The sequence below is a fragment of the Lissotriton helveticus genome, chromosome 8 (assembly GCF_964261635.1).
Source record: "Lissotriton helveticus chromosome 8, aLisHel1.1, whole genome shotgun sequence".
Taxonomy (NCBI): domain Eukaryota; kingdom Metazoa; phylum Chordata; class Amphibia; order Caudata; family Salamandridae; genus Lissotriton; species Lissotriton helveticus.
The window spans coordinates 38,527,126-38,554,536 of NC_136069.1; the positions used below are offsets into that span (position 1 = coordinate 38,527,126).

At 45.1% G+C, this 27,411-nt stretch overlaps 1 protein-coding gene across 1 annotated transcript in view; it reads right to left on the bottom strand.

Annotated features, from left to right (window-relative positions):
- Positions 1 to 27,411, bottom strand: part of LOC144772297 (uncharacterized) — a 444,202-nt gene that overhangs the window by 100,584 nt on the left and 316,207 nt on the right. Inside the window, 1 exon segment of the mRNA XM_078656524.1 lies at positions 13,129 to 13,150. Coding sequence (XP_078512650.1) covers positions 13,129 to 13,150 — 22 coding nt within the window.

Sequence of the window (27,411 nt, forward strand, 5' to 3'; positions counted from 1 at the left end):
TCCACAATACCAAACCCAGGAAAACCTGAATGCACCTTACGTTCTGCCGCAGGGAGGTCAGTCAGCCACCGCATCAGGGATCCGGGAGCTGTATGTGAGAAGTTAGCCTGGCATATGATGTCCACTAGTTCTAGTGGGCTCCTTGCACCAGTCTAATCGACCCTTATTGATGGTGGTTGTAAAGTCAACCTTATAGAAAGCTATCCTAGTGGTAGCATGCACCATCACTCATCAGGCTAAGACTTCAGAGAGCGTTTTAAGCAAGTTGTTTTACCAATTATAATCTCTCGAGTACCAAATGAAAGGACAGCACACAAGGTATATATCAAATATATATGTATTTAATCTAAACACAACACCTCTGAAGTTACAAAAGTACAATTTAAGGACACTAACGGATTGACTAGGATGGAACCCTTTTAAACTAGTACACTTCGAGAGTCAAGACCCACGGGAGCACAGGAGTACTCATGTTACCTCACCCAGGGAAGCTTTTCGTGTCGGGTTTCGTCGTCGTTTTCAATGGAGAGCTGCAAAGAAGTGCTGCAGGCGACCAGAGGAAAAGTGTTCCCGGGTGGATCCAAGGGTGATCAAAGAGCTGAAGAACCTGAGAGCAGAAGGGACAGAGTCTTAAGGAACCAGGAAGGAACCAGGCGATGTCAGGTGATTTCAGGTGAAGAGGTGAAGCTTGTATCTGCAGCCACGAAGTCCAGGAGGCATCGACGATGATCAGGCGCTGGATTCGAGCTGACCCACAAAGGATCTAGTGGACTGCAGTGTTGGTATCTGGATTTGACCCAACTAGCCTTGGCAAGAACAACCCACGCAGGATGTAAAGATTGGCTCTGTTGCAGACCAGCAAGGTCTGTGCTGCTTCTCCTTTGTAGGGAAGCTGGAGCAAGCCTGGAGCAACCAGGAAAGCAAGATGGTTTCAAAGAAAAGTCTTCAGGGGGCTCACTAGCCAATGAGAAAGGATCCGAGAAGATGCGTCAAGCTCTAACGCAAAAGCGGGACCCACGGGACACTCGTGGAGTGTGGGTGCCTGTGCTTTGGAGCAAATGATGCTTGGGGCTCGGGCTTCCATTACTCCAATGCACAACCTCGAGATGCCTCAGGAAGGGAGTGCAGTTAGCAAAATGCAGGATGTCCCGGAGTTCCGGTCCCATGTCTCTCGTGTCCGCCACGTGTCTCAGCTTTGTTGTGGGTGTGGGACGGGGTCAGAGATGTTTGGAGTTCCAGTTCCTGTGTCACAGATTCTTCGGGATCCGGCGTGAGTCTCAAAAATGCAGACCGGCAAAGTTGCTGTTGGTGCCTGTTTGAACAGGGTGGTCAATTCTTGACCACAAGGGAGATGTCTTCCATCTTCCCGTCAAAATGGAACGTCGAAGGTCCAGGATATATCTTGCAAAGATTCATCCAGGGTAATCTGAAGTCTTAGGGACGCAGCTCCTATACTTATACTAAGTTTGTGGGCTGTACTACCTGAAATGTCCCTCCTATCGGTGGACAAGGAGAGAGGGTGGTTACACCCCCTTTCCTCTGTGCAGTTTTGTGCCAGAGCTGGGGCAGAGTGCCGGTTTGGACTGGACTATGCATGGAGCACCTTGTGTGTCCCAGGCAGTGTCTGGAAAGCATTCACTGAATGCAGCCCTCCCTGCCACAATGCACTAAAGCCTGTTTGGGGTGGTGCTAGCACCTCCCTGTGTCAGGAAACCTATTGTCCAAGCCTCCCCTGCCGGAGTTTCATCCAGCAGCAGGAGGTCAGACTTGTGTCTGTGGCAGCAGCATCCATTTTGTGATGCTGGGGCTCTGTTTATCTTTAACCGGGTTTAACAGTAACAACATGTCTTCTCCCACTAGAAGGGTGGAATGCTACCCTCGCCACCAGAACTTGCAGGGGGGGTAGTATTCCTAAGAGTTTGACACCTTACACGACATGTTTTGATAACGCCAAACCAAAGTTAGCATTAACCGCTAGGATTATAATGCACGTAAGAGTATATGGTATGTCTTTATCATAGAACAGCTATAAGGAGATGGTACCAAAAGCTGCAGAGGGGCTCAGCTCATGCTAGGGCACCCTTTCACTTAAAACAAAGCACTCTGCCTCCAGGATTGTCGAGGCCTACCATAGGAGTGACTTATAGGTGTATATGTGTACATATATGTATATAGATATAGGGATACTATATCTAAGTACGGGGTGATTACACCACCTTACCCAGGCTGTGTGAACAGACCCGTGGTGTCAGTTTGGAGGGACAGCCATGAGTGGAATAATACATGCTGCAGCCCCTGGTAGGCCTTGGATGTACCTATGCCCTGGGTACATATGGCACACTATACAGGGACTCACAAAGGTGGCCCAATACCTAATCTGATATGTACCTAAAGTACATGGTTACAATTTAGAGAGAGAACAGCTGGGTTGTGGTCCTGGTTAGCAGGGCCACAGCCAGTCTGAAGTCGAAAAACCAGAGAATTACAGCAAAAAGTGGGGGTAACCATAGGAAGGAGACCCTACTCTCCTACACTGGACAAACACGTGGCAACAGCAGCCACAGATAGGGACCTCAGCCCAAAAAGGACCGGGCCACAGCCTCGGCAGGGAGGGGTAACTGTCTGGGGAGGTAATGCCTTCACACAAACACAGGGTCCAAATATAAAGTAAGGTAAAACCCCCAGAGTAAATACCACCCATTCACCCACATCCCAAAAATTAATTCTACCAAAACCAAAAGAAGGTCCAACGAGACAATTTTGGGAATACACAGTTTCACTTGCATCTGGGTATTCCGGGCTGCTGTATGTGTTCTGTTAACCAGGTATTCTCACTAAAGTTCGCTATTAAGGGCACCTGTGGGATGCAAGGCCTCACTCTGTTGCTGGTCCCCAGAGCGGGCTTGACTGGCCACACCTTATTAGGAGGGCAGTCTGACGAGGGGGCTCCCAGAAAAGTACTTAAAAACAGGCACCCAATCCCTGCATCCAAATTTAATGGGCAAGGGCTCCAATTACAAAATCAAAAGGTCCCCATTCTTGGGCATCCAACCTGGTACCCATGTTTCCTTCGTGGCTTGTAGCCACAACAGTGCCTCCCAAAAACTAGAAACCTCCGGCCATATGGAGGCCCTCTTTCACTTCTAAAACAAAGCTGTCCTCAAGTGACGGAAGCCAAGATTCCTGTACACCTGGGAGAGTGAAGTCCCCATAACCGCCACAGCACACGACAAGAACCAACAAGTAGCAGGCACTCGCATGGCATAGAGTTAGTCGAGAGGTTTGTGAAGCTATCCAGAAGCCCCAGAATTGCGAGGCAGACCCTGTCCAGTCATCATCCTTAGGCAAAGTTCAGTGAGGGTGTTAGTATGATCCTGTCAGTTTTTTTTTTCTTTCCTTTAAGTTTTCATATCTCCAAAGTCTGGTCACCGTGCCGTACCTCTCCCAAATAGCGACAGGAGCATGCGGGCTAGTTGGAAGTCCCTAGCCTCAAACCAGGAACTGCAGATCCAAGTGCACTGAAAAGATGTGGTGCAAGGGAGAGGGGATGCATGGGAGAGTGGAGGTCGCAAATTCAACATAGAATGTGCGCTCCCCGTGATAGGCCTAGCAATAAGCCAATGCACCAGGCCTTACATTTACAATCTGGAGAATGCAGTTGGCCCTGACCTCGGACACTACACAACGGCATGATCAGTGGTCCTCAGGGCTACGGAACAACTTTCCAACTCCCTCCGCCTCATGATAAGTGAGATAGCAGATCACACTAGACCTTGGGAAGTTTAAAAAAAAAAAAAAGGAGACCAGAGTCAGCCTAAAAAGAAGTCTTCAGGTCAGTTCAACAAAGCTTTATTTCGATATAAAATATCTTAAAAAGCACATCACAATTAAAAACACATTTCATTCAAAATATAATCAGGAAAAAGTTTACAATGACAATTATTTTTACAATAAAATAGTAAAAATATATTAAATCAGAGACAGCTTTGCTGAGAGCTTAAAAACTGGTAACTATACAGATTCATCGTAGGGCTTTCGATCTTAGCAGCCAAGCCCAGCTTAAATATTTAGCCACCCCACAAGCTGACATGGTATTTGCATCTGCTCGAAGAATTCTGAGGGCAGTCGAGTGATTCCTGGTCTCGAGCTGTCGACAGACAGGTCTCAACCACTTCAATCTAGGTTTAGTGTAGGCTGGGCATACAAAGAAGAAGTGTGGAATATTTTCAACTACCCCTACACAATATGGGCAATCAGCAGACGTTTGGTTAGGAGGTTTCCACTTGCTTGTGCGTTCATGAACAGGAAAAGTTCCCATTCTGAACTGAATGAAGAGGGCCCTTTCTCTAGGTTTCTGGATAACATCCAGGTAAGGCTCAAGACGAGGCACTGTCTTGTGCTGGCGGAACTCTTCAGTCAGTCTACCCAGATTAGGATCTCTATGATCCTGGTTATCAATCCATGTCCAGCATACTCTCTTAGTTTCCGTTTTAGACAACGGGACCCCTGACTCCCATGCAATATTGAGGCCGGTGGCCAAAAGAAGCCTTTTTATATTTGCTAACCAAGCGATCTTGTGAGATCCCTGGGGATTCATTACTTCTTTAAGGCCATCGGCATATCTGGATAACTCAGGGGTGCGCCAAAGGCGAGAGCAGTAAAGAAGGGGATGCAAGCTGATTAGATCCTTAATTGAGCGGCGGCCCAGGTCACTCAGAAGGGGTTTGCTAGGAGTTCCCCTGGGAAGTGAAACAAGCTCTCTAAAGAACTTATTTTCTGCTGTCACAAGGGCGTCTACATTATTGAAGCCCCAGAGCTCGGCTCCATATAATGCGCAGCCTACAGCCTTTGCGGCATAGATCTCTAGGGCGGGGGCAATAGGTCTGGAGATTGAGGCTCGGTGCTCCCTCCCAATAACTCCCACAACCCGCTTGTGGCTTAGGGTCATTTTTTCAATGTGCAGCTGCCATTTCAATTTGTCCGAGATTCTAATCCCCAGGTAGTCAAAATCTTTAACGAGCTGTAGGGGCACCCCATCAAGTGTGAGTGTGGATTTAACTGACCTGCTCGGATTAAAATAAAGGAGCTTCGTTTTGGTGGTGTTGATTACTAGGCCCCTTAAGTTACAAAAAAGACAGAACCGATCCAGTAACTTCTGTAGGCCCGCCGGAGTTTTCGATACCAGCAGTGTATCGTCCGCAAAAAGTAATGCAGGAACTTTATCACCAGCCAAAACAGGGGCATCGGCATTGATTTCTGATAGGAAAGAAACCACCCCATTCACAAATAGCGTGAATAGGGTTGGAGCCAAGACGCATCCCTGGCGGACGCCTCTATTCACAGGGATTTTGTCTGTTTTTTGTTCCTGGGTGCCCCACCTGATACGAGCATAATTTCCGTCATGCATATGGGCCAAGAGTTTCAGGATGGGCGGGGGAAACCCCATCTCCCGCAAGACCATCCAAAGACGCTCTCGGGGAACCAGGTCAAAGGCGGTCTTCAAATCGATAAATGCGAGATAAAGACCGCCCTTGCCAATGGATACAACCTTCCAATGCAGTAATACCAGCCTAAAAGCTTGGTCGATTGTACTCGTGCAGGCCCTGAACACCGCCTGGAATTGCGAGATGATATTATTCTCCTCCGCCTACAGAAGAATCCTCTCTAGGAGAACCCTACCAACCACCTTCTGACCAGCATCAATAAGACTTATTGGGCGATAGTTGGCAGGGTGTGCAGTCTAAATATCGAGTTTTTATTTTCGACTGGACATAATATCGACTTCAGAATATCGAGATGGCATTAATGTCGAGGTAAGTAATATCGATGTATTTTTTATCGATTTTCATGTATGTTAAAAAATATCGATTGAAAAAATATCGAGTAAGTAATATCGATAGTAAAAAATATCGTTATTTCTAGTAGTTTAAAAATATCGAAAGTCAAAATATCGGTTTTAAGAATATCGAAAGTTGTGTTATCGACAGTCATGATTAAATATATGTTATTTTTTATTTATTTATATTGCAAATTAATTTATAAAAAATTAATAAATATAAAAATTAATTCAAATAGTATAATAATTTCTAGGAGCGGGTAGTGGGTTTTTAGGGGAATAGGGTGGGAAGTAATTTAATTATAATTAATTAAATATGTAAATTTATTAATTGGTAGTAATATTTAATTAATTGTTAATTAAATAATATTTTTTATTTATATAAAATTTAATTGCTAATTAATTTAATTTAATTGATTAATTGCTAATTATGCTAATTTAAATAATTTATGTCATGTAGCGGGTTGTGGGTTTTTAGGGGAATAGGGTGGGAAGTAATTTAATTATAATTAATTAAATATGTAAATGTATTAATTGGTAGTAATATTTAAATAATTGTTAATTAAATAATAGTTTTCAAATATATAAAATTTAATTGGTAAATAATTTAATTTAATTGATTAATTGCTAATTATGCTAATTTAAATAATTTATGTCATGTAGCGGGTTGTGGGTTTATAGGGGAATAGGGTGGGAAGTAATTTAATTATAATTAATAAAATATGTAAATTTATGATTTGGTAGTAAGATTTAATTAATTGTTAATTAAATAATATTTTTTAATTATATAAAAATTAATTTGTAAATAATTTAATTACATTGATTAATTGGTAATTATGTTAATGTAAATAATTTATGTCATGTAGCGGGTTGTGGGTTTATAGGGGAATAAGGTGGGAAGTAATTTAATTATAATTCATTAAATATGTAAATGTATTAATTGTTAGTAATATTTAATTAATTGTTAATTAAAAAATATTTGTTGATTATTTAAAATTTCATTGGTAATTAATTTAATTTAATTGATTACTTGCTAATTATGTTAAATTACATTTTTTATTTCCTGTAGCGGGTTGTGGGTTTATAGGGGAATAGAGTGGGAAGTAATTTAATAATAAAGAAGGAAATAATAATATTTATTAAAGGTATACAACGTTTACCACGCAACTTTTACAACGCACTACCATTACAACGAAAGTTTTACAACGCAAATACCATTATAACGCATGTATTTACAACGAATGTTTTTACAACGCAGGTACTTTTACAACGCATACCATTACAACGTAAGTATTTGTAAGTATATAATTATATTTAAAATGTTATAGGTTTGGGTTTTTGGGTAAAGGGGTATTTTTAGGGTTCAGGGTCAGTTTTGGGTTTTTGGGTAAAGGGGTATTTTTAGGGTTCAGGGTCAGTTTTGGGTTTTTGGGTAAAGGGGTATTTTTAGGGTTCAGGGTCAGTTTTCAGTTTTTGGGTAAAGGGGTATTTTTAGGGTTCAGGGTCAGTTTTCAGTTTTTGGGTAAAGGGGTATTTTTAGGGTTCAGGGTCAGTTTTCAGTTTTTGGGTAAAGGGGTATTTTTAGTGTTCAGGGTCAGTTTTCAGTTTTTGGGTAATGGGGTATTTTTAGGGTTCAGGGTCAGTTTTCAGTTTTTGGGTAAAGGGGTATTTTTAGGATTCAGGGTCAGTTTTCAGTTTTTGGGTAAAGGGGTATTTTTAGGGTTCAGGGTCAGTTTTCAGTTTTTGGGTAAAGGGGTATTTTTAGGGTTCAGGGTCAGTTTTCAGTTTTTGGGTAAAGGGGTATTTTTAGGGTTCAGGGTCAGTTTTCAGTTTTTGGGTACTGGGGTATTTTTAGGGTTCAGGGAAAGTTTTCAGTTTTTGGATAAAGGGGTATTTTTAGGGTTCAGGGTCAGTTTTTGGGTAAAGGGGTATTTTTAGGGTTCAGGTTCAGTTTTCAGTTTTTGGGTAAAGAGGTATTTTTAGGGTTCAGGGTAAGTTTTCAGTTTTTGGGTAAAGGGGTATTTTTAGGGTTCAGGGTCAGTTTGGGGTTTTTGGGTACAGGGGTACAGGGTAAAAATTACGTTTATACTTGGTGGAGTTGGAATAGTAATTTGTATGGGTTCAGTGTCCAGCACCTTCCCTGATGTTATACTTGGTGGAGTGGGAATAGTAATTAGTATGGGTTCAGTGTCCAGCACCTTCCATGAGTTTACAATTGGTGAAGTGGGAATTGTAATTTGTATGGTTTTAATGTGTAGTATGGTTTTGTGAGTTTATAATTGGTGCAGTGGAAATAAGAAAACATTTTTAATACAAATAATTATTATTGGTAGGATACCATAACAAAGTTTTAAAATTACATAGAAAAATTTTGTATTAATTATAATTATTGTTATTGTAGTAGTTAAAAGATAAATACATTTTTAAATTTATTAAAATGTAAAATGCATTTTTAAATAGAATATTTCATATGTAATTAATATTCATATAGAATAATAAAGAAGGAAACATACACAGGGTTAAATGGAATAAATGAAAAACATTTTATTAACATATAAAAAATAAATTGTAAGTAGAGATGTATTTTTTATTTCTATTGAAAATTGTAAGTAAACAGTTTTTATTATCCAACAAAATATATGAAGTGCATATATATGTTTTTAACAAATAAATGATATTTAAATAATTATATGTTTATTCACATATATTGTAATTTAATTAGTTAAAGAAACAAATTGGTAATATGTACTTTTCATTTAATAACAATTATTTTATTCACATAGACATTGAATATATTGTCATAGATAAATATGTATATTTGTTTTATAACAGTAACATTTTTGTTTTTTACAAAGTAATCATATTTTTTTTACAAATTAATATTATGAATATTTAACATATTTATAATATAAATTTTTACATAGATAAACACACAAATACATTTTTATATACATACATAATGTTTAAACTAATATGAGCTATTTTTATAAACAAATTATTTGTAACAAGGTTATATATTCACATTTGTTTAACATATAGATAATTTTCAAAATTTATATATAAATAATAAAATATTATTTAAAGTAACAGATAACAGTTGAATAATTATTTGAAAGTAATGAATATTTAAGAAATAATTTTCTACAATTTAAATAATTATTTACACTTAATATAATACTCAGTGTATTTTTTTAAAGTGTTGGAATATAGAAATAAAGAGGTTTTTGCTGTATACAGGGACTACTTTTTAACCGCGTAATGTTATTTAGGCTTATTTGGTGCTTCAACAGATCGCGGTTGGATGCTGCTTCGCGTTAGAGAGGGTAAGTTTGTTTTTATTGTATTTTAGAAGTTAATTAAGTTAGTGTTAGTGTATGTGTGGTGTGTTTAAGTTTATGTACATAGGGTTATTAAGAGAAGATTGTGTTTTCGGTGTTAGGTAGAGTGTACGATATTTCATTTTTACCGCGTTTTAGTTGTAGGTGTGTGACGTGAGCTAATATGTTTAAATGTTACGAAAAGATAATATGTTTGGTGTATAAATATGTCTTTTTATATATGTATGGGTGTTTTTGTGTGGGTGGGTATGTATTTTATTTTTTCCAGGTTATCGTCGCGTTTTACTGTTTTTGAGGAGGTCCTTCTTTTTCGATCAGAGTTGTGTGACGAGTATTATATACTCTTATTTTTGCACACAAATATTTTGGTTTTCACGTTTTCCAGGAGCGGTTTTTTTTAAAAATTACTATTTTCGGGTTTTCAATGGTATATCGTGTGTATTACATTGGAGAGGAGTCGCTATGGATTTGCTTGTATTTTTGCATTTTTGTTTGGGCTTCCATGGATTGTATGGGTTTTTGCTATGGTGTCGTATGGATTGCTTGGAATTGGATTACGTTTGAAGGTGCAACAGAAAGGTCAGTATTTACAAAACTTTTTATGGGTGGGGAAACTGTTTTAATTTTTGCTTTAGTTACGTTGTATGTAACATTTTGTAAATACATTATCTAAATACATTTTATATATGTTAATATTATGTATTTGATAATTTAATTGCAAATTGTTACATGTAAAAATTAAGGAATTTAAAAAAAAAATGCTTAATGTAACGTGTATAGTTATGTTATGTTTTAAAGAATAGTTTTTGCAATCATTGATAGATAGTCTAGTCCTTTGCTAGTTGGATAGAGGGTAACTTGACTTTGAAGTGTGTTATACATTTTTTTCCTATCTTTGGTGAGTTTAGGTCCGATCCAAGTTACTGATTGCTCCATTCGGAGCTCCTGGTAACTCTGTTCTTTTTGTAAGGATTGTATTAATTTGTGAAGGGTAGGTGTTCCTCGGCCTGTAGTTGCTTGGAAGGCATTGTGCCATCCTTCAACTGCATTGTTTGTTTTTGCTTCCTTATTTAGTGTGCTAAGGTAGACATTCCACCAAGCTATTTGGTATTTGGGTTGTCTTCTATGGCCTGATCTGTGTAGCCTTCCTACCCATGTGTCTTCGAAGTAGTCAAGCATAGGGCTTAGTCTTTCTTCATTTCTTTTATAGTAGGGGCTGTCTATTAACAAGTTATAGTGCTCAGTTACATCTGTCAGTGGAACATAGGCTAGGGCAATGAGTTTTTTTATTTGATAAGCAATAGTGCTATCAGTGGCGTATTGGATACTCAAGGTAGATTGTTGTAGATGTCGCCAGATACATTGGTTAAAATGGTAATAGCAACCTTGTATTGCTGTGTGTGGGTATGTTTTAAGGATGCTGTTTATCATTGCTTTTTCAAAGTCAATGATAATTGTTTGTGGAAAATAGTTGTTAGTATGTTGCTTGACTTCAGTTAGTATTTCTTGATAGGTAGCTTGCTGTTTGTTTGGTAGAAGGGCATAAAGGAATGGAATATTAGCATTTTGGAAATGACCATGGATAGTGTATAATTGATAAAAAGGTTTGGGGCATACAGAAAAAGTACCGTCCATCATCCAAGTTTGGCATTGGGTAAGTTTAGTCATGTTGTTTGCTGTGGCAAACAGTATCATTCTTTTATCTTTACATTTGTTGTCATAGAGTATAAAATCATCTTTATTGTGAGTTACAGAGAGTTCAGGGGGAATTTGCACTTCTTCAAAAGTTTTTGGTGTGGGAGGAGTAGTGCATGTTGCTCTTTTTTGTCTAGCTATAGTTTTTTTTAGGGATTCGATAGATGGTAATTGGCTAGAAGCATGTTGGGGAAGTACACTTAAATGGTGTTTCAGAATAGCAGTTGTTGGTTGATCAGTACTAGTACTAGCTTCTTTAAGGGAATCTAGCATTTGTCTAATCTCTATTTCTGTTACATTGGGTGGGTGATTATGTTCCTTAGTATAAGTAACAGTAGTTTCCTGAGTTATAGCTCTACCATAACATTTGTTGGCATAATATTTTGTACACTTCCAAAAAACTTTCAAATCTTTTTGTTTCTCTTGAGTGTAGACATATCCCAAGTAACAAAGAAGCATTTTCCCTTTTTTTTTGAATAAATGAATTTAGCTCCTTCAGTCATGCTTGTATTGTAGTGCTAGGAGGTAATTAAAAGAGAATGTCATTAAATTTTTTGATAAAATAATGTTGTATTCTAATAATACAGTTTAACACATTTCTGATTTACCTGTAAATCTTTTTATGATTTCAAGTAGTTCTTTTCAGGTGTTGATGTTCTTCAAACTGTTATTTTCTGTGTATATATTTTTGTACCTGTGGAAGTTGAGAAAATGTGTACAAATATTTTATAACTATTTATGATATTTTGGTAGAGGTTTTTAGCTAGTTTCTATTTAGTTACCTATCTATTAAATGTCGAAGTTACATTTAAATTATATACTTACTTATTTATATTTAACTTTTGATGTCCAGGTGTTGTCTAGGTCTTCTGTATTTTCTTTTTGTCTGTAGGATAAATAGTAAAAAAAAAACATATATTTTAGGTATTTGGCTTTTAAACATAGGTGTGAGGTTTGAGAGTTACATTTTCGATGGACAATAATGTAGTAGTACTTACTTTATATAGGTGTAGCTGTCTTTATGTTGAAGTCAATACGTTTTCTTTCAGAAATCCTGCAGAGTTTCGTCTTCCTTTAGTTAGGAGATTTAGGCTGCATTTTTAGTTTGCTGTAATCTTGTTTATATAGTATTAGTCTAATAGTTTCTGAAGTAGGATTGGTTGTTTAAATTGATAGTCTGTTTTAATTCGTGGATTTGAATTTTTAACCTGTTATGCTAATTGCTTTCCTTATATGGGTGACGCCAATTAACGTTTATTTAATGTGTAAGGCCTTATTTTGTATAGGTAATGTTATCTTTATATTTTTAAAGTGGAGGAATATATATAATTTGCAGTAAGAAATGTTTAGTTGTTCGAAACATTGTTTATGTATTATAAAATGTATGTTTGTATTTATTTTGTGTTATAAATGTTAGGAAAATATATAGTATGTTTTATAGCTTTTTAGAAACAATTAGTGAATAAATATGAATAGTATGACTACATTTTAAGATAATACAGTGATTTATTCAAGGATGTAGTAATTTCGATATTTTAAAAAAACGATAAATTTGCTATCTATATTTTTGTATTCGATATTTTGTCAGTTTTTCATTTAAAGATGTGATAATCGATGTTTTAGAAATCGATAATGTTGTTAGTCGATATTGTTGTAGTCGTTGTTTTTTTTAGTCGATAATGTGGTTTCGATATTTTTGTGTTTTGTTGTTTAAGTATAGGCAATCGATAATTTTGTAGTCGATAATTTTTCATCGATATTTTGTACAGTCGATATTCGGTCTGTCGAGGTTATGTCAGTGATCCAGTTGGCAGGGTCCCCCCTGGGCCCCTTCTTATAAATGGGGATCACCTCAGCCCCTTTCCAAGAACTTGGGACTGGTGATCCCTCGAGGAGGGCATTAATCAGAAATGCACAATATATGGCCCATTGCTCAGCATTGGCTCGAAACAGATCGCCTGGTATTCCGTCCTGTCCCGGCGCCTTAGCTGATACAATTTTGTTTAGAGCCGCCACCACCTCATTTTTCCCTACAGGCTCAAAGAAGCCTGGAGGGGTCAACTTAGATGCCATAGAGTGACCTGAGTGGCCACTTTTCTCTATAACCTCGTTCCCTGCATACAATCTCCTGAAATGATCAAACCACTCCCTGTCAGTGATGTAATTAGGGATTTGGTCCGGGTCGCAACCATTGGATTTTCTTACCAATGCCCAAAAGAGCCCGCCATTCTTAGACTGGCTCGCTGTCTTCAGGCTAGCCCAGTGTGATTCCTCCCATGCCCTTTTCGCCTCTGAGATGGCTTGCCTGTACTGGAGTCTTGCTGAGCGTACCTTAGCAGGATTGCGAGTTTTGACAGCAAGTATTAGTATGGACTTTTTCTGCCTGCAATCCATATTGAACCACTGCTCTATTGGTTTCCTGTTCGTGAGGTACTTTTTAGGGGCCTGGGTGTCCAGAAAGAGAGAGCCCATCAGGTCAATTGTTTCAGCATAAATTGTCTCCACCCCGGGGGGTCCCACCTCATTCGTACAGGCTACAGAAAGTTTGAGGGTCTGGTTACTTACAATCTCCCCAAGAGCACTAATTTTCTGTTCATTCAAAATTAATTTTTGCCATTTGATATACCTTTCACAGTTAGATGGGATAATTGCCTTTGTTAGCATCTGGGGTCTAGTACTAATCAGATGTTCCATATTTTGCAACAATTCCCGCATGCAAAGGGACAAAGGATTATGATCACTATGAATAGATGGGATGACAGACATATCAATCACATATTTCCATAACCTTTTATCAGCCAAAATATAGTCAATTCTGCTTGGACAGGAAACCCTATTGTATGTATTGGCTCCCAAATAGTCAGAGGGCGTACACCCATTAACTGCTATTAGACCGTGTTCCAGCGTTAGTGCATTTAATTGTATGACAATCGGCGACCATTTCTTCACTGGCGGGATCAATAATAGTGGTATGCTCCATCTAGCATCCTCATCATGTATTCCTACAACATCATTGACCGCCAGAGGTTCAAATGTACAATTTAGGTCACCGGCGATCAAAAATAAGGAGTCAGAAGGGCAGGATGAAAGTATTTCAGACAAAATGGAGATGGTTGGGGATTTTGCCCCCCCTTGCAAGCCTCTGACATAAATGTTGAAAAGTTCCAAGGTGACACCGTCCTTTGAGTCCTTAATTGTTAATCTCAACAGGTCGGTGATACACATGGATGGTGAGTAATTTTACAGTTGAGCGCAGCCTTAACCCATACTATCAGCCCTCCAGATGGACGGCCACGCCCGGAGGAGATAGCTGGTACATGGAAACAAGAAAAACCGGGCTTGTACAATGGCTCAAGACTCCATGTTTCCTGGAATTTACACAGATCATAGTCATCAATAAAAGTATTCCAATCCGGTAGGGATAACTTTTTACACAAGCCCGTTATATTCCAAGAGACAATTTTGAGATTCCTAGTGGAGCCACTACAAGGGATCAACCCACCTTGAGAGGAATCAGGGCCTTGACCATTTTCTATGTTGCCCCCCCGAGTTGCTACAACCGAGATTGGCAGTTCGAGACCTGGGAACTGAAGAAGCCTAGAGGGACTGGTAATACTGCTTCGTGGTGGGGCAGTTGTATTTGAGGAAACCCCTACATGTACATGAAGTCAATCGACAGCCTCCAGTCCACTAAACCGGTTTTGACTAAGGGTTTGGCTCGGGGCTAACAAGGACTCGAGCCGACCCCCATTGGTCAATCTCCACCCATTCCGCTGTATTAATGTCCAGCCGTCGCCTGTAGTTGGAATATAACCCGGGGGATAAAAATAGGACAAAGGGAGGGATAGAATAGAAGCACCTGGGCTATGCTGTTTCCAGCTACAGATATGTCCCACTGTCCTAGGGTCTTTAAAATTAACTAAAACGCAATCACCCCTAATGTCCTTAACCGAGTGTCCCACCCAGGAAACCCTTTGCACCATAAGTATTGTACTTGAAATATGCGTTGGTAATGGTCTATATTTATTTAGCCAGTCAATCACCTTGTTCCTTAAGGACAAAAAAGATTCTTGATCGTCCTTTCTCAGAACCGGGACCCCTGCTAAAACGACCAAGTATGGGCTTACTTCTGGTGGTAAATCGATATTTATTCCCCTCCCCACCAGCAGGCTCCTTTGGAGCCCCGTCACCCTCTTTCAAACGTGCTAAATTACTTTGGCTTGATGTTACAGCTGTAGCTTTTACTGGTACCTTAATTAAAGGAGCAGCTGCAGCCTGTTTAACTGTATTCGAAACTAGCGGGATTATTGGATCAGTAACAATTCCCCCTGTCCGAAACTCATTTGAGGGAGCTGCGGCCCTAACTGTGTTTGCCTTTTTCAGGGAGTCAACAATTCCCAATGATATAGACTCGATCTTACTTAGCTTCTGTTCAATCTTAGATAACTTATCTTCTACTGGACGAAGAAGGAGTTTAAGTAAATCGCCTACCTTGGCCAGTAAGGGGTCCTCCATTTCCACCCCTCTCTCTAGACTCTTATCCTAATCCTCAACCTGGGACGGCACTCTCATGGATGTGAGATCTTCTAGATAAATTTACAATTGCCTGAGTAGTCACGGAAGACTGCCTCTTTTCAGCCATTATTGTTCCCTTACGTTTGGGCAACTTCTCCTTCTTTTGATCGATAACAGTGACCAGCCCCTGTTTATACTTTGGGATAGCCCCTTGACGTCTTTCATGTAGGTGCCTGGTATTGTGCTCCCTGACAGGGCTGGCCTCACCTAGTAACTTGGGAGATGTTAGCAATAACAAATCGGAGGCCATAGACTGATTCCCTGTAAAGGAATGGTCGAGGTCACAAACTGCCAAGCCGGTGTTTGGGGATTCTGGGATCACAGATGCACCAATATTACTGGTTTGACCAAGCTGGTCGGGTGTCCGTGCATTAGCAATATGCCCCATGGATGACCTTCTGGCAAGTACCAAGTCCTGTGAAACCCGCCTCTCCATCGGCGTGATCCCCTGATCTATAGCAGTATTAACCTTGGAAATAAACTTGTCCATGGATCCAATTAGGTTTGCGTTGGCCACCTTAATCCTACCATCCTTCAGAGCCATTGTGGTACAAATAAAGCGATGATATGAATATAAAACTTACAGTCAGGACCTCCGATGTGGAGATGTAAGGGGGGTGGCCCGTCCCGTCCCTGAGCGTTCTTGAATGGGCTTAAACGGGCCCGTCCTTGGCCCGGGCTTCACCCGCGGGCGTCCCGCGGATCGCGGAAGTAGTCACAGATATATACAGGAAGGTGGAGGGCGGGAAGAGGCCCCAGCTGCGGCGGTGGAGAGCACGCTCAGACTGCTGGTCCTCGCAGTCCCGCTCTCGATGGTGGAAAGCTACCCCCAAATGGGCACAGAGTCACAGTAAGCCGGTAACGTTAGTCCCAGGGAAGTGGCTAAAGTAAAAAGCACAAATGCGCCCTTCAAACACGGCTGCGAGCGGCACTACTCAACGGCATGATCAGTGATCCTCAGGGCTTTGGAACAACTTTCCAACTCCCTTCGCCTCATGATAAGTGAGATGGCAGATCACACTAGACCATGGGAAGTTTAGAAGAAAAAAAAAGGAGCCCAGAGTCAGCCTAAAAAGAAGTTAGAGAAAGGGCACCACTGGGGAAGGGCAAGTTACACTCTGCATGCCGAACCCGGAAAAGAATATACACACATGTGATCTTGGGACACGCTACAACCACCAACAACACTTAACAGTGACACGTCCCCTCCTCGTGCATGTGTAGGTTGAAAGCAGCCCACACCAATCGTGCCCCCGTGCGCACACCAAGACAGACAGAGTCTTGGAAAACTGGCAGCGCCCATAAAACTCTAGATACAAATGTATATGATCGGTTCTTCCATGGGGGCGTTTGGGCACCGCCCCCCCTGCTTTCTCGCTGTGCGAGAAGGCAGAAACAAATGGTAGTGTATTTATTGCCGTTAATATGACTACCATTGTTTCTGCCTTCTCGCACGGCGAGAAAGCAGAACTTCCTGGTTTAGAGTTTTACTTGAGGGCAGGGGGGAGTGGCTTGGGGGAGTGGCTTTCCCACTGTTGTAAATACTGTCTGTTTGGGCAGCCTGAGGCCGCCCAAACAGACAGTATTAACAACAGTGGGAAAGCCACTCCCCCAAGCCACTCCCCCCTGCCCTCGAGTAACGCACCCTGTCCCTGACTCTGTATGCTGCAGCAGCAGCATACAGAGAGAAAATGACGTAGCCTGGGGCAGCCTGTTGCACCAATCAACCTGCGGCGGTGGAGAGGGAGGCTGCCTGCCGCGCCGCCTTTCTGATGACGTGCTGCCTGCAGGACTTGAACCAGGACGGCAGGAGTCGGGACGGAGTCTCTACGGACGGTAAGTTTACTATTTTTATTTTATTTTAAATATATTTGTTGTTGTTGTATTATGTTGTTGTTTCCAAACCCCTCCCGCCTCCCCCCTCATCCCCTCAAGTATGACCCCATTTCCAACCCCCCCCTGCCCGTAATGCCGGCTGTGACTACATGTATTGCCTATTTGCCTTATTTTTTGTCAATTCTTTGCCCACTTGATATTTGTAACAGAATTATGCCTCTGGCAGATGTATTGAAGATTATTTTCATCTTCTATCAAGAAGAGCCACAAGATTGAAAACGCTTTGTTTGGTTTTCCTTGAGGGTGGCTGGAGGGGGAGTCTGGGTGGGAGATAATGTGGATGAGGGGGGAAAAGTTTCTGTGACCCATACGGAAAGGGGAGGGCACTCCACCTCTACGGCTGCCTGGTTGAACAGGGTTCGGCATTGTGAGGAGGGGCTCAAACTTCCGCCATAGCTGCTGCGCAACAGACCTGAGGTGAATGGGGAACCTGTAGATGGCTTGCAGCATGCGGGAAAGAGGGGACGTTACAGGGCAGCGTTGGTGTTCACTGGCATAACTGCGTGCTGAGCCCAGTACCACTAGACATATTGTCAGGTATTGAGTGCCCGCAATTCTTTAATTTTAGTTTGACAGTAATTTTTCGCCTCACTACTTTCAAATGTTACCAGCCGCCACTGTCCACCCCTATAATCACCAGACCACTCCATAAACATTTCACCATAATCCAAACATCCAGTTAGGTACGACGAAGGATTAAAGGGCCAGCTCATTGGTTCCTAAAACAGATTAGCTCGCCTGATCACCAATACACCACTTTTAAGGATTAACTATGAAAAAGCTGATGGGGGCGTGGCCAAGATGGCAGCTGACGCAGACGCGGGTTGAGGAGCACCACAGACTGCCTGTTCAGAATCCAACATTTCTCCAGCCCATCCCGCTGTTCTGTGCCTGCACCGCCATCCCCGGATCTGGATACGGGTGAGGCTGAGCATTGGTCATAGATCTGCTTTCTCTACAGCCATGGCGCTGCTACTGAAATTGCCCCCCCCCCCATGCCGGGCATGCTTAGTGCAGCCGGGGGCTGTGAAAGAAATCAACCCGATCGGGGCCCAATGCCAGGGGCGGGGCCCTGCCTGAGGCCTGGACACCGGGAGTGATAGACTTCTGTGTCTGGTACCCATAGCTGATTGCCAGGATACTTCACCTCCGCCTGGGTGGTGAACTTTGGTTACGTAAAGGGCTTTGTCTGCTACACATAGGGGCCAATGAGTTTACGCCAGGCGACCTCTGTGACCCATATAGGGAACTGCGGTTCTGGGAGTCCCTCGGGCACATCACCTCGCTGCTGCTACTTCTGCTTCATTTGGCCCCGGCTGGTCCACTCCCAGATCCACATTTGTTCCTCCTGGACACTTTTTGAGCACTATGTTCTGCTCAATGCTGCATTTTTCACTCGAGGGAGGTAGATACTACACCTTGAATTGGTGCTGGATACTCCATGGTGGGTCCTCGCGGTTGCAGTGCTCGGCTCTGGCTTGCTCCCTGCGGGTGGCTCTCGAGACATCACCCTACTTATACATACAGGACCGACTTGAGACTGACAGGGGTCCCTACATAGCATACTCATTGAACTAATGACTGCCCTGAGACTAGGGTGCAGCGTCATGGGCAAGGACAAACTACAGAGGTGGGCCCAGCAGATGAAGATGGATCAATACACAGCACAGGGTGCACCGAGGACAGATCCCCAAAAAAGTGCGCTCCAGAATGCGTAAAAAAACACTTGGACCCCTCTGGAGCTCAAGTGCAGCGGTGCAAGCAAAAGTAGATGCAGTGTCTCCAAATGTTAGATTCTTATTTGTCAACTTCTGCACAGTGGCAGTCTCTTGCCACTGAAAACACTGTGTCAGAATTGGAGAGTGAGGTGGCCGGCCTGAAGGGGGCCCACGCTGACTTGTCCACCAAGCCAGTGGTCTTGGAGCGGAGAGCTGAGGATGCGGAGGGCAGCTCCCAGGGATGTAATTTACGTTTTGTTGGATTCCCGGAAGAAGAGGAGGGCATTGCTCCTGAAATCTTCCTTAAAAACTGGATCAAAACTGCACTTCCCTTGCCCGAACTGCATCTTTTTTCATGATTGAATGCAGACCCCGAGCCCTTATGCAGTCGCCCCCGACGGGAGCCCCGCCATGTACACTCATCGCAAAGATCCTAAGCTACTTGGATCGCAACTTCATCTTCAAGACCGCTCATTGACTTGGTGATCCCACTCTCGATAACCACACCATCTGAATCTTCCCTGACTACTCATGCATGGTGCAACATCAGAGGGTGTCCTTTTGGGGGGTGACGCAGAAATCGGGGGGCAATGAATCTACAGTATATTCTCGTTTATCCTGCTAAATTGAAGTTCATCGATGGAGATCGTGCTCACTTTTTCGCCACCACTGAGGCCGTATGGGAATGGTTGAAGAAGTGAGGCGAGAGGAGATTTCTAGCCCAACGAGGTGAGGATGTGCAAAGCTCTGGTACGAAGCAGACACAGAGGACAGGCAGGCAATGAGGGGCTGAGTAGAAGTGCCTCTCTTTCGAACTAACGAGTATTTGTGCTCATTATGGTTCTTTGGATATGGAGCGGCCGGACTCAGACTACGTGGGACGACGGCTGTAGAGAGTGGATCCATCGTTGTTGCAAGCTGAGCTTGAGGCTGGGAGAGCCCTTTTGGAAGAGGTCACTGCCTCTAACCCGGACACTAGTATGGGGATGTGTTAGAAGAAACCCCCCCAACCTGAAGATCCCTTAACGGATATTGGAACAGTAGGTTTGATGCTGCTCACTGCCGGTGGGGGGTCATGCACTTGACCCTGGCGGTGGAGTGCCGGGGCGGCTGGCCTGAGTTGGGGTGTTGATGACCAAAATTCAAGACCATGCACGGCGTGAATAGGATGGGCACTGATATGACACGGGCGGTGCCTATATTCCCCCTCCACTTCATTTGTTTCTTGTTTTTTTTCTTTCTTCTCTTTCTCCTTTTCTATTAGTCATTTTGTGAATTGTGGATCTGTTGTGTGAAAAGGTATGCCTAGTATATAATTGAGGGTGTGGGTGCGTGTGTGTAGTGGCTAAGGGTGGGAGGGTGCGACCGGGGCCTACCATAGTGTGCCTGCTGCCGCTGCATCTCCTCAGCCTGGCACTATAATCTTCTCAGGCTGACTTTGTTCTGTATGAGAGTGAGTTACCCATTGCAGCACGTGGCCCACAGGTTGCCTGGTTAGTGGCTGGCACTGACTGCAGTTCAAAATTGAAACGTGGAATGTGCGGTGGCTCAACTCTTTTGTGAAGTGTTATATGGTACAGGCCTATCTCCTTAGACAGGGGGTGCATGTGGCATTACTGTAAGAGACACACCTATCAGACCCCAAAACTCAAAAGTTACACAAGAAATAGAGAGGGCAGATGTTCTGGGCCCCTTATTCCACATATGCCCAGGTGTGGCAATTTTGGTGACCCACAAGTCCCGTTTTGAGTGTATGGGTATACGGCAGATGTAGAGGGAAGGTATGTAGTGGCGCATGGAGCACTAGACAGGATGGAGATATGCTTGCTGAATGTTTATGCCCCAAATGTTTATGATGATGGGTATTATCAGATATTGGAACAGTTACTACTTCCGTATGTGGAAGTGTCAGTAATATGGGCAGGAGATTTTAACTGTGTGCTTGATGGGAACTTAGATAGACACTCTCCGGAGCTACATACTAAGCCCAACATGACGACTGCTTTGCGGGAGGTGATGGACTGTCTGCGCTACCTCAACATCTGGTGCCAGACACACCCTTGAGTGCAGGAATACACAAGTTATATGTCTGCGCACAATGTCTCTAGTAGGCTCGATTGCTTCTTGCTGCCAAGTGAGGCGGCTGCGGTGCAGACGTGTGCATTGGGACACTTTTTGTTGGACCATGCTCCGGTGCTGCTGGTGTGGAAGGTGAGTAGAGGGTAGACCGAGAGTCCCTTCGTGGTGCCTACAGCCTGAGGCACTAAGAGAAACCACGTTCCGTGAGGACCTTTGGGAGACTGTTTTAAGTTATTTTGCCACCAAATGGTTATCTACCAATGGCAGAAGTTTAAAGTGGGATACCCTGAAGGTGGTGACACAAGGGAAATGCCTGTCTAGAGTTGGGGGCACAAGGAAACGGTTGGATAGGGAGCTTATCGAGGCTGAGGATGCGCTGGCTGGACTGCAGCACGGGGGGCTTGCAATGGAGCCACTAGGCGAGGCACTTCTACAGGCCCAACGCTGAGTCAGGGAAATATGGGTAGATGGTACTGCGACGTTAGACATGATTATCGCCAGCTATTGGTGTATACCCAGCAGGGAATTAATCGGTTGTTTCTGGATTATTACACCGAGTTATACCGGAGCAGCTTAAAGGCTACTGGGGACAGTATCAGTTTTCTTTGTTGCAGAAATAGTTTTGCCGCGACTAGAGGAGACGCAGGCAGAGCTGTTGGGGCAGGAGATTAACTTTGGGGAAATATGGAGCGTGGTAAAGCATATAGGGCGTAATAAAATTCCCGGAACCGACAGGCTTCCTATAGAGTCTTATTCCGCTTACATCGATTGTTTGGCCCCCAAGTTGCTGGCTGTCTTTAAAGAAGCGCGGACGGCTTGATATGCTTCCGACCTCTACTAGGGAGGTCGTCATTCTTCCTTTGTTGAAGCCCGGGAGAAACCCCTCAGATAGGTCAGGTTACAGCCCTGTATCTATGTTAACCTCAGACTATAAAATTCTGAGTAGAATCCTTGCGACACAGCTCTTTCCATATATGACACAGCTGGTCCACCGGCACCAGGCTGGCTTTATTCCAACCCAGAACACGGTTACTAATGTGCGACGATTGCTCCGCATATTGGGGGAGGACCACGGTCGTGCCCCATCTGCGGCAGTTCTCTCTATAGATATTGAAAAGGCGTTCGATAGTTTGGAATGCCTTATCTGTTCCAGGTTATGCGCGCCATCGGCAAACTATCACAGACGGGCTCTGGGAGTGACGCAGAGTAGTGGCCTTCAGCCTTGCCCTGGTTATCATACTTGGGCAGAGCTGTGATAGAGAACAGCTAAACACTGAGAGAAAGTACGCTGTGCGATCCATCTTAACACCTTGGATGCTGCCACAGTGCTCGTGTGCTCATGACGAGCTGAGCTCGTCATGACCGTTAGAACGCTCGCATGCTGGGCAGATTCCCCTGCTGTGCGATCGTTCTAATGAAATGTGTGTGGGCATGATGAGCTCAGCTCGTCATGAACACACGACCACCGTGGCCACCGTGGCTCATGACATCCATCCACCCACCCACCCATCCATTCATTCGTCCATCCATCCACCCACCCATCCATCCACTCATCAATCCACCCACCCATCAATCCACCCACCCATCCGTCTGTCCATTCATCCACCCATCCATTCATCCATCCGTCCATCCGCCATCCATCCATCTGTCCCTCCATCCATCCATCCATCCATCCATCCATCTGTCCACCCATCCAATCATCCATCCATCCACCCACCCACCCAACCACCCATCCATCCATCTCTCTCTATCCTTCTCTATCAAAGGAGAAGCAGAGGGCACCCCCACAAGGAGAAGCAGCCTCCCCTCCTTCCTCTCTTTCTCCCTCTCTCTCCTTCTGCCCTCTCTCTCTCTCTCTCCACCATCTCTATCTCCCCTTCACTCCTCCCTCCCTCTCTTGCGCTTTCCCTTCGTATCCATCCAATTCCCTCTTCTCCTCTGTCCTTCCCCTCTGATCGCTCTCTCTCTAACACCATCTACCTCTTCTGCCCCTCTTTCTCTTAACTCCACCTCTCTCCCCCTTATCCCTCTCTCTCTCTCTCTCTCTTCCCATCCATCCATCCATCACTCTCTCATTATCTCTCCTCTCTTGGGTCGCTTTCTCCCTCCCTTACTCCTCCCGCCCTGTCTCTCCCTCTCTCCCTCCCTCCTCCATCTTTTGTTCTTTTTATCCATCTGTTCTCATTCACTCCCCTTCACTCCTCCCTCTCTATCTCTCCCTATTCCTCTCTTTCTGTCTCCTCTTTTCGTCCATCCATCCATCCACCAATCCATCCATCCATCCACCCATCCATCCATCCATCCATCCATCCATCCATCCATCCATCCATTCACCCACCCATCCACCAATCCATCCACCCATTCATCCATCCATCCATCCATCCATCCACCCATCCATCCATCCATCCACCCATCCATTCATCCATCCACCCATCCATCCATCCACCAATCCATCCATCCATCCATCCATCCATCCATCCATCCACCCATGCATTCATCCATCCACCCACCCATCCACCAATCCATCCATCCACCCATCCATTCATCCATCCAATCCAATCCAATCCAATCCAATCAGAAATTTGTATAGCGCGCTACTCACCCAGAGGGTCTCAAGGAGCTTAAGGGGGAGGGGTTCGCTATTGATCGAACAGCCAGGTTTTGAGTTGTTTTCTAAAGGAGAGGTGGTCCTGGGTAAGACGGAGGTGGGTGGGGAGGGAGTTCCAGGTCTTCGCCGCCAGGTAGGAGAAGGATCTTCCTCCCATGGTGGCTCTTCGGATGCGTGGAATCGTGGCGAGGGCTTGATGGGATGATCGCAGTTGGTGGGTGGGAGTGTAAAAGGTGAGGCAATTGTTGAGGTATTTGGGTCCTAGGTCGTGGAGGGCCTTGTGTGCGTGGGTGAGGAGACGGAACGTGATTCTCTTGCTGACGGGGAGCCAGTGAAGGTCTCTTAGGTGTTCCGCTATGTGGCTTTGTCGAGGTATGTCCAGAATGAGTCGAGCGGAGGCGTTCTGGATGCGTTGAAGTCTTTTCTGCAGTTTGGCTGTGGTTCAGGTGTAGAGGGTGTTACCGTAGTCCAGTCGGCTGGTGACAAGTGCTTGGGTGACCGTCTTCCTTGTTTCGATGGGGATCCATCTGAAGATCTTTCGGCGCATGCGTAGGATGTTAAAACATGATGATGAGACGGCGTTGACTTGTCTGGTCATCGAGAGGGAGGAGTCTAGGATGAAGCCCAGTTTGCGAGCATGGTCCGTTGGTTTGGGTGCGCTGCCAAGAGCCGGGGGCCACCAGGAGTCGTCCCAGGCAGAGGGGGATGATCCTAGGATGAGGACTTCTGTCTTGTCTGAGGTCAGTTTTAGGCGGCTGTTCTTCATCCACTCGGCTACTTCTTTCATCCCTTCGTGTAGGTTGGTTCTGGCGGTGGTAGGGTCTTTGGTGAGGGAGAGGATTAGCTGAGTGTCGTCCACGTAGGAGATGATGTTTAGGTTGTGTTGGTGTGCGATGGATGCGAGGGGGCTCATGTAGACGTTGAAGAGGGTGGGGCTGAGTGATGATCCTTGTGGTACGCCGCAGAGGACTTCGGTGGCCTCTGATCTGAAAGGGGGGAGGCGGACTCTCTGGGTTCTTCCGGCTAGGAACGAGATGATCCAATCCAATGCCTTATCTTGTATCCCGACGTTTCTGAGGCGTTGTACTAGGGTGCGGTGGCAAACCGTGTCGAACGCTGCGGAGAGGTCCAGGAGGATGAGGGCCGCTGTTTCCCCATTGTCGAGTAGGGTTCGGATGTCGTCTGTGGCTGCGATGAGGGCGGTCTCGGTGCTGTGGTTGGCTCGGAAGCCGGACTGTGAAGGGTCGAGGGAACCGTTAGACTCAAGGAAGGCGGCGAGCTGCTTGTTGACGGTCTTCTCTATGACTTTGGCGGGGAATGGGAGGAGCGAGATGGGGCGGTAGTTCTTAAGTTCGGTGGGGTCTGCTGAAGGTTTCTTCAGAAGGGCGCTGAGTTCGACATGCTTTCAGCTCTCCGGGAAGGTCGCGGTGTTGAAGGAGCAGTTGATGATGTCCCGGAGTTGGGGTGCGATGGTGGAGTCGGCCTTGTTGAAGATGTGATGGGGGCATGGGTCGGTAGGCGATCCGGAGTGGATGGAGTTCATCATGCGGATGGTGTCTTCGGTGCTGATCGGGGTCCAGGCGCGGAGGGTGGCGGTGGGGGGTTTCGGTTCAGTGGTAGGGGCAGTGGTCTGGTCGCCGAAGCTGTTGTGTATGTCTGCGATCTTGCTGTGAAAGAACGAGGCGAGAGAGTCGCAGAGGTCTTGAGAGGGAGTGATGTCGTTGTTGCCGGCGCTGGGATTGGTGAGCTCTTTGACGATGCTGAAGAGTTCCTTGCTGTTGTGGGCGTTGTTGTCTAGTCGATCCTTAAATGCTGACTTCTTGGTGGTGCGGATCAGCTGGTGGTGTTTGCGGGTGGCATTCTTGAGGGCGGTCATGTTGTCTGTGGTTGGGTTTCTTCGCCAGGCTTTCTCGAGGGTGCGGCAGTTCTTTTTGGAGTTCTTGAGGTCGTCGTTGAACCAGGAGGCTTTTTTGCTTCCTGGCTTGTTGGGATTGTTTTTCAGGGGTGCTAGGTCGTCAGCACAGTGGGTGATCCACTGTGCGAGATTGATGGCTGCTTCATTTGGGTCCGTTGATCTGGCGGAAGCGTTTTGATTCAGTGAAGTGGTGAGCTGGTCAGCGGTAATTTTGTTCCAGTTTCTGCGGGGGACCTGTTGCGGGAAGTGGTGAGTTGTGTTCTTTCTGAAGCTGAAGTGGACGCAGCTGTGGTCTGTCCAGTGGAGTCCGGTGGAGTGCCTGAAGGAGATGTGCTTGCTGGAGGAGAAGATTGGGTCGAGCGTGTGTCCGGCGTAGTGGGTGGGGGTGTTCACCAGTTGTTTGAGTCCGTGATTGGCGAGGTTGTCCAGCAGGGTGGTGGTGTTGTTGTCGTTGTAATTCTCCAGGTGGAAGTTGAGGTCCCCTAGGAGAATGTAGTCAACGGAGGGGAGGGCGTGTGGGCTGACAAAGTCAGTGATGTCTTCGCTGAATTGTGTGCGGGGTCCTGGGGGTCTGTAAATGAGGGTGCCTCTCAGTGTGGTCTTGGGGTCGGTGTGTATCTGGAAGTGAAGGTGTTCGGTGGCTGTGAGGGTGTCGTCGGAATTGGTCGAGATGCGGATGGTGTTCTTGTGGATGATTGCGATGCCTCCTCCTGTTTGGTTGATGTGGTCCCTTGGGATGATCTTGTATCCGTCCGGGATGGCTATGGCGATGTCGGGCGCTGATGAGGCGTTCATCCAGGTTTCCATGAGAAAGGCGACGTCCGGAGTTATGGTGTCGAGTAGGTTCCATAGTTCAATGGTGTGTCTGTGGACCGAACGGGTGTTGAGCAGGATGCACTTCAGGTGGTTGTTGTTGGAGCTCTGTTTGGCATGTGCGGTTGTAGTGTGGGTCCTGATGCAGCAGAACGTGCAGGCTTGGCAGGTGAAGGGTCCATGGGTGAGTCCTGGGGTGGCTTGGTGGCAATCGGGGAGTCGGCCGGTGTTGAGTGCAGTGAGGGGTGCGGCGTCGTATGTTTTGCGGGAGGGATGGCCTCTGCGGGAGCCAGGGGGTCTAGCACTGGGCGCGGTCCAGGCACGGACGGGCGCAGACGGGCTTACCTTTGGCGCGCCCGCTGCACGTGAATGCTGCGCGTTTGCCACTCTGTCATAAGTGGAGAGTGGGGGGGGGGCAGAGCGAGGGAGGAGCAGCTGGGAGGCGGGAGCGGGGTGGTGAGGTCCGGGGATGCTGGAGGGAACGGGGGTGGGGCCGCGGGGGAGCAGCGGCAGGGAGCGGGGAGGGTTAAGAAGCACAACAAATGGCACCAAAACAATGCAGGCGAGGCCGAGGCACAATCTGGCACAAATACAGGTTAATAAACAATATCGATATGATACCAGGCGCAATTGCAGGCGAGATCGGGGGCACAATTAAGGCACACCAAGGAGCGAGTGGAGCGACCGGTTCTGACCAGGTCAGGACGGTCACAGCTCTTCACCTCGCGGGACTTCCTTTATGTTTACCAGTGGGAGGGAGGAGCAGCTGGGAGGCGGGAGCGGGGTGTGAGGTCCGGGGATGCTGGAGGGAACGGGGGTGGGGTCGCGGCGGAGCAGCGGCAGGGAGCGGGGAGGGTTAAGAAGCACAACAAATGGCACCAAAACAATGCAGGCGAGATCGGGGGCACAATCTGGCACAAATACAGGTTAATAAACAA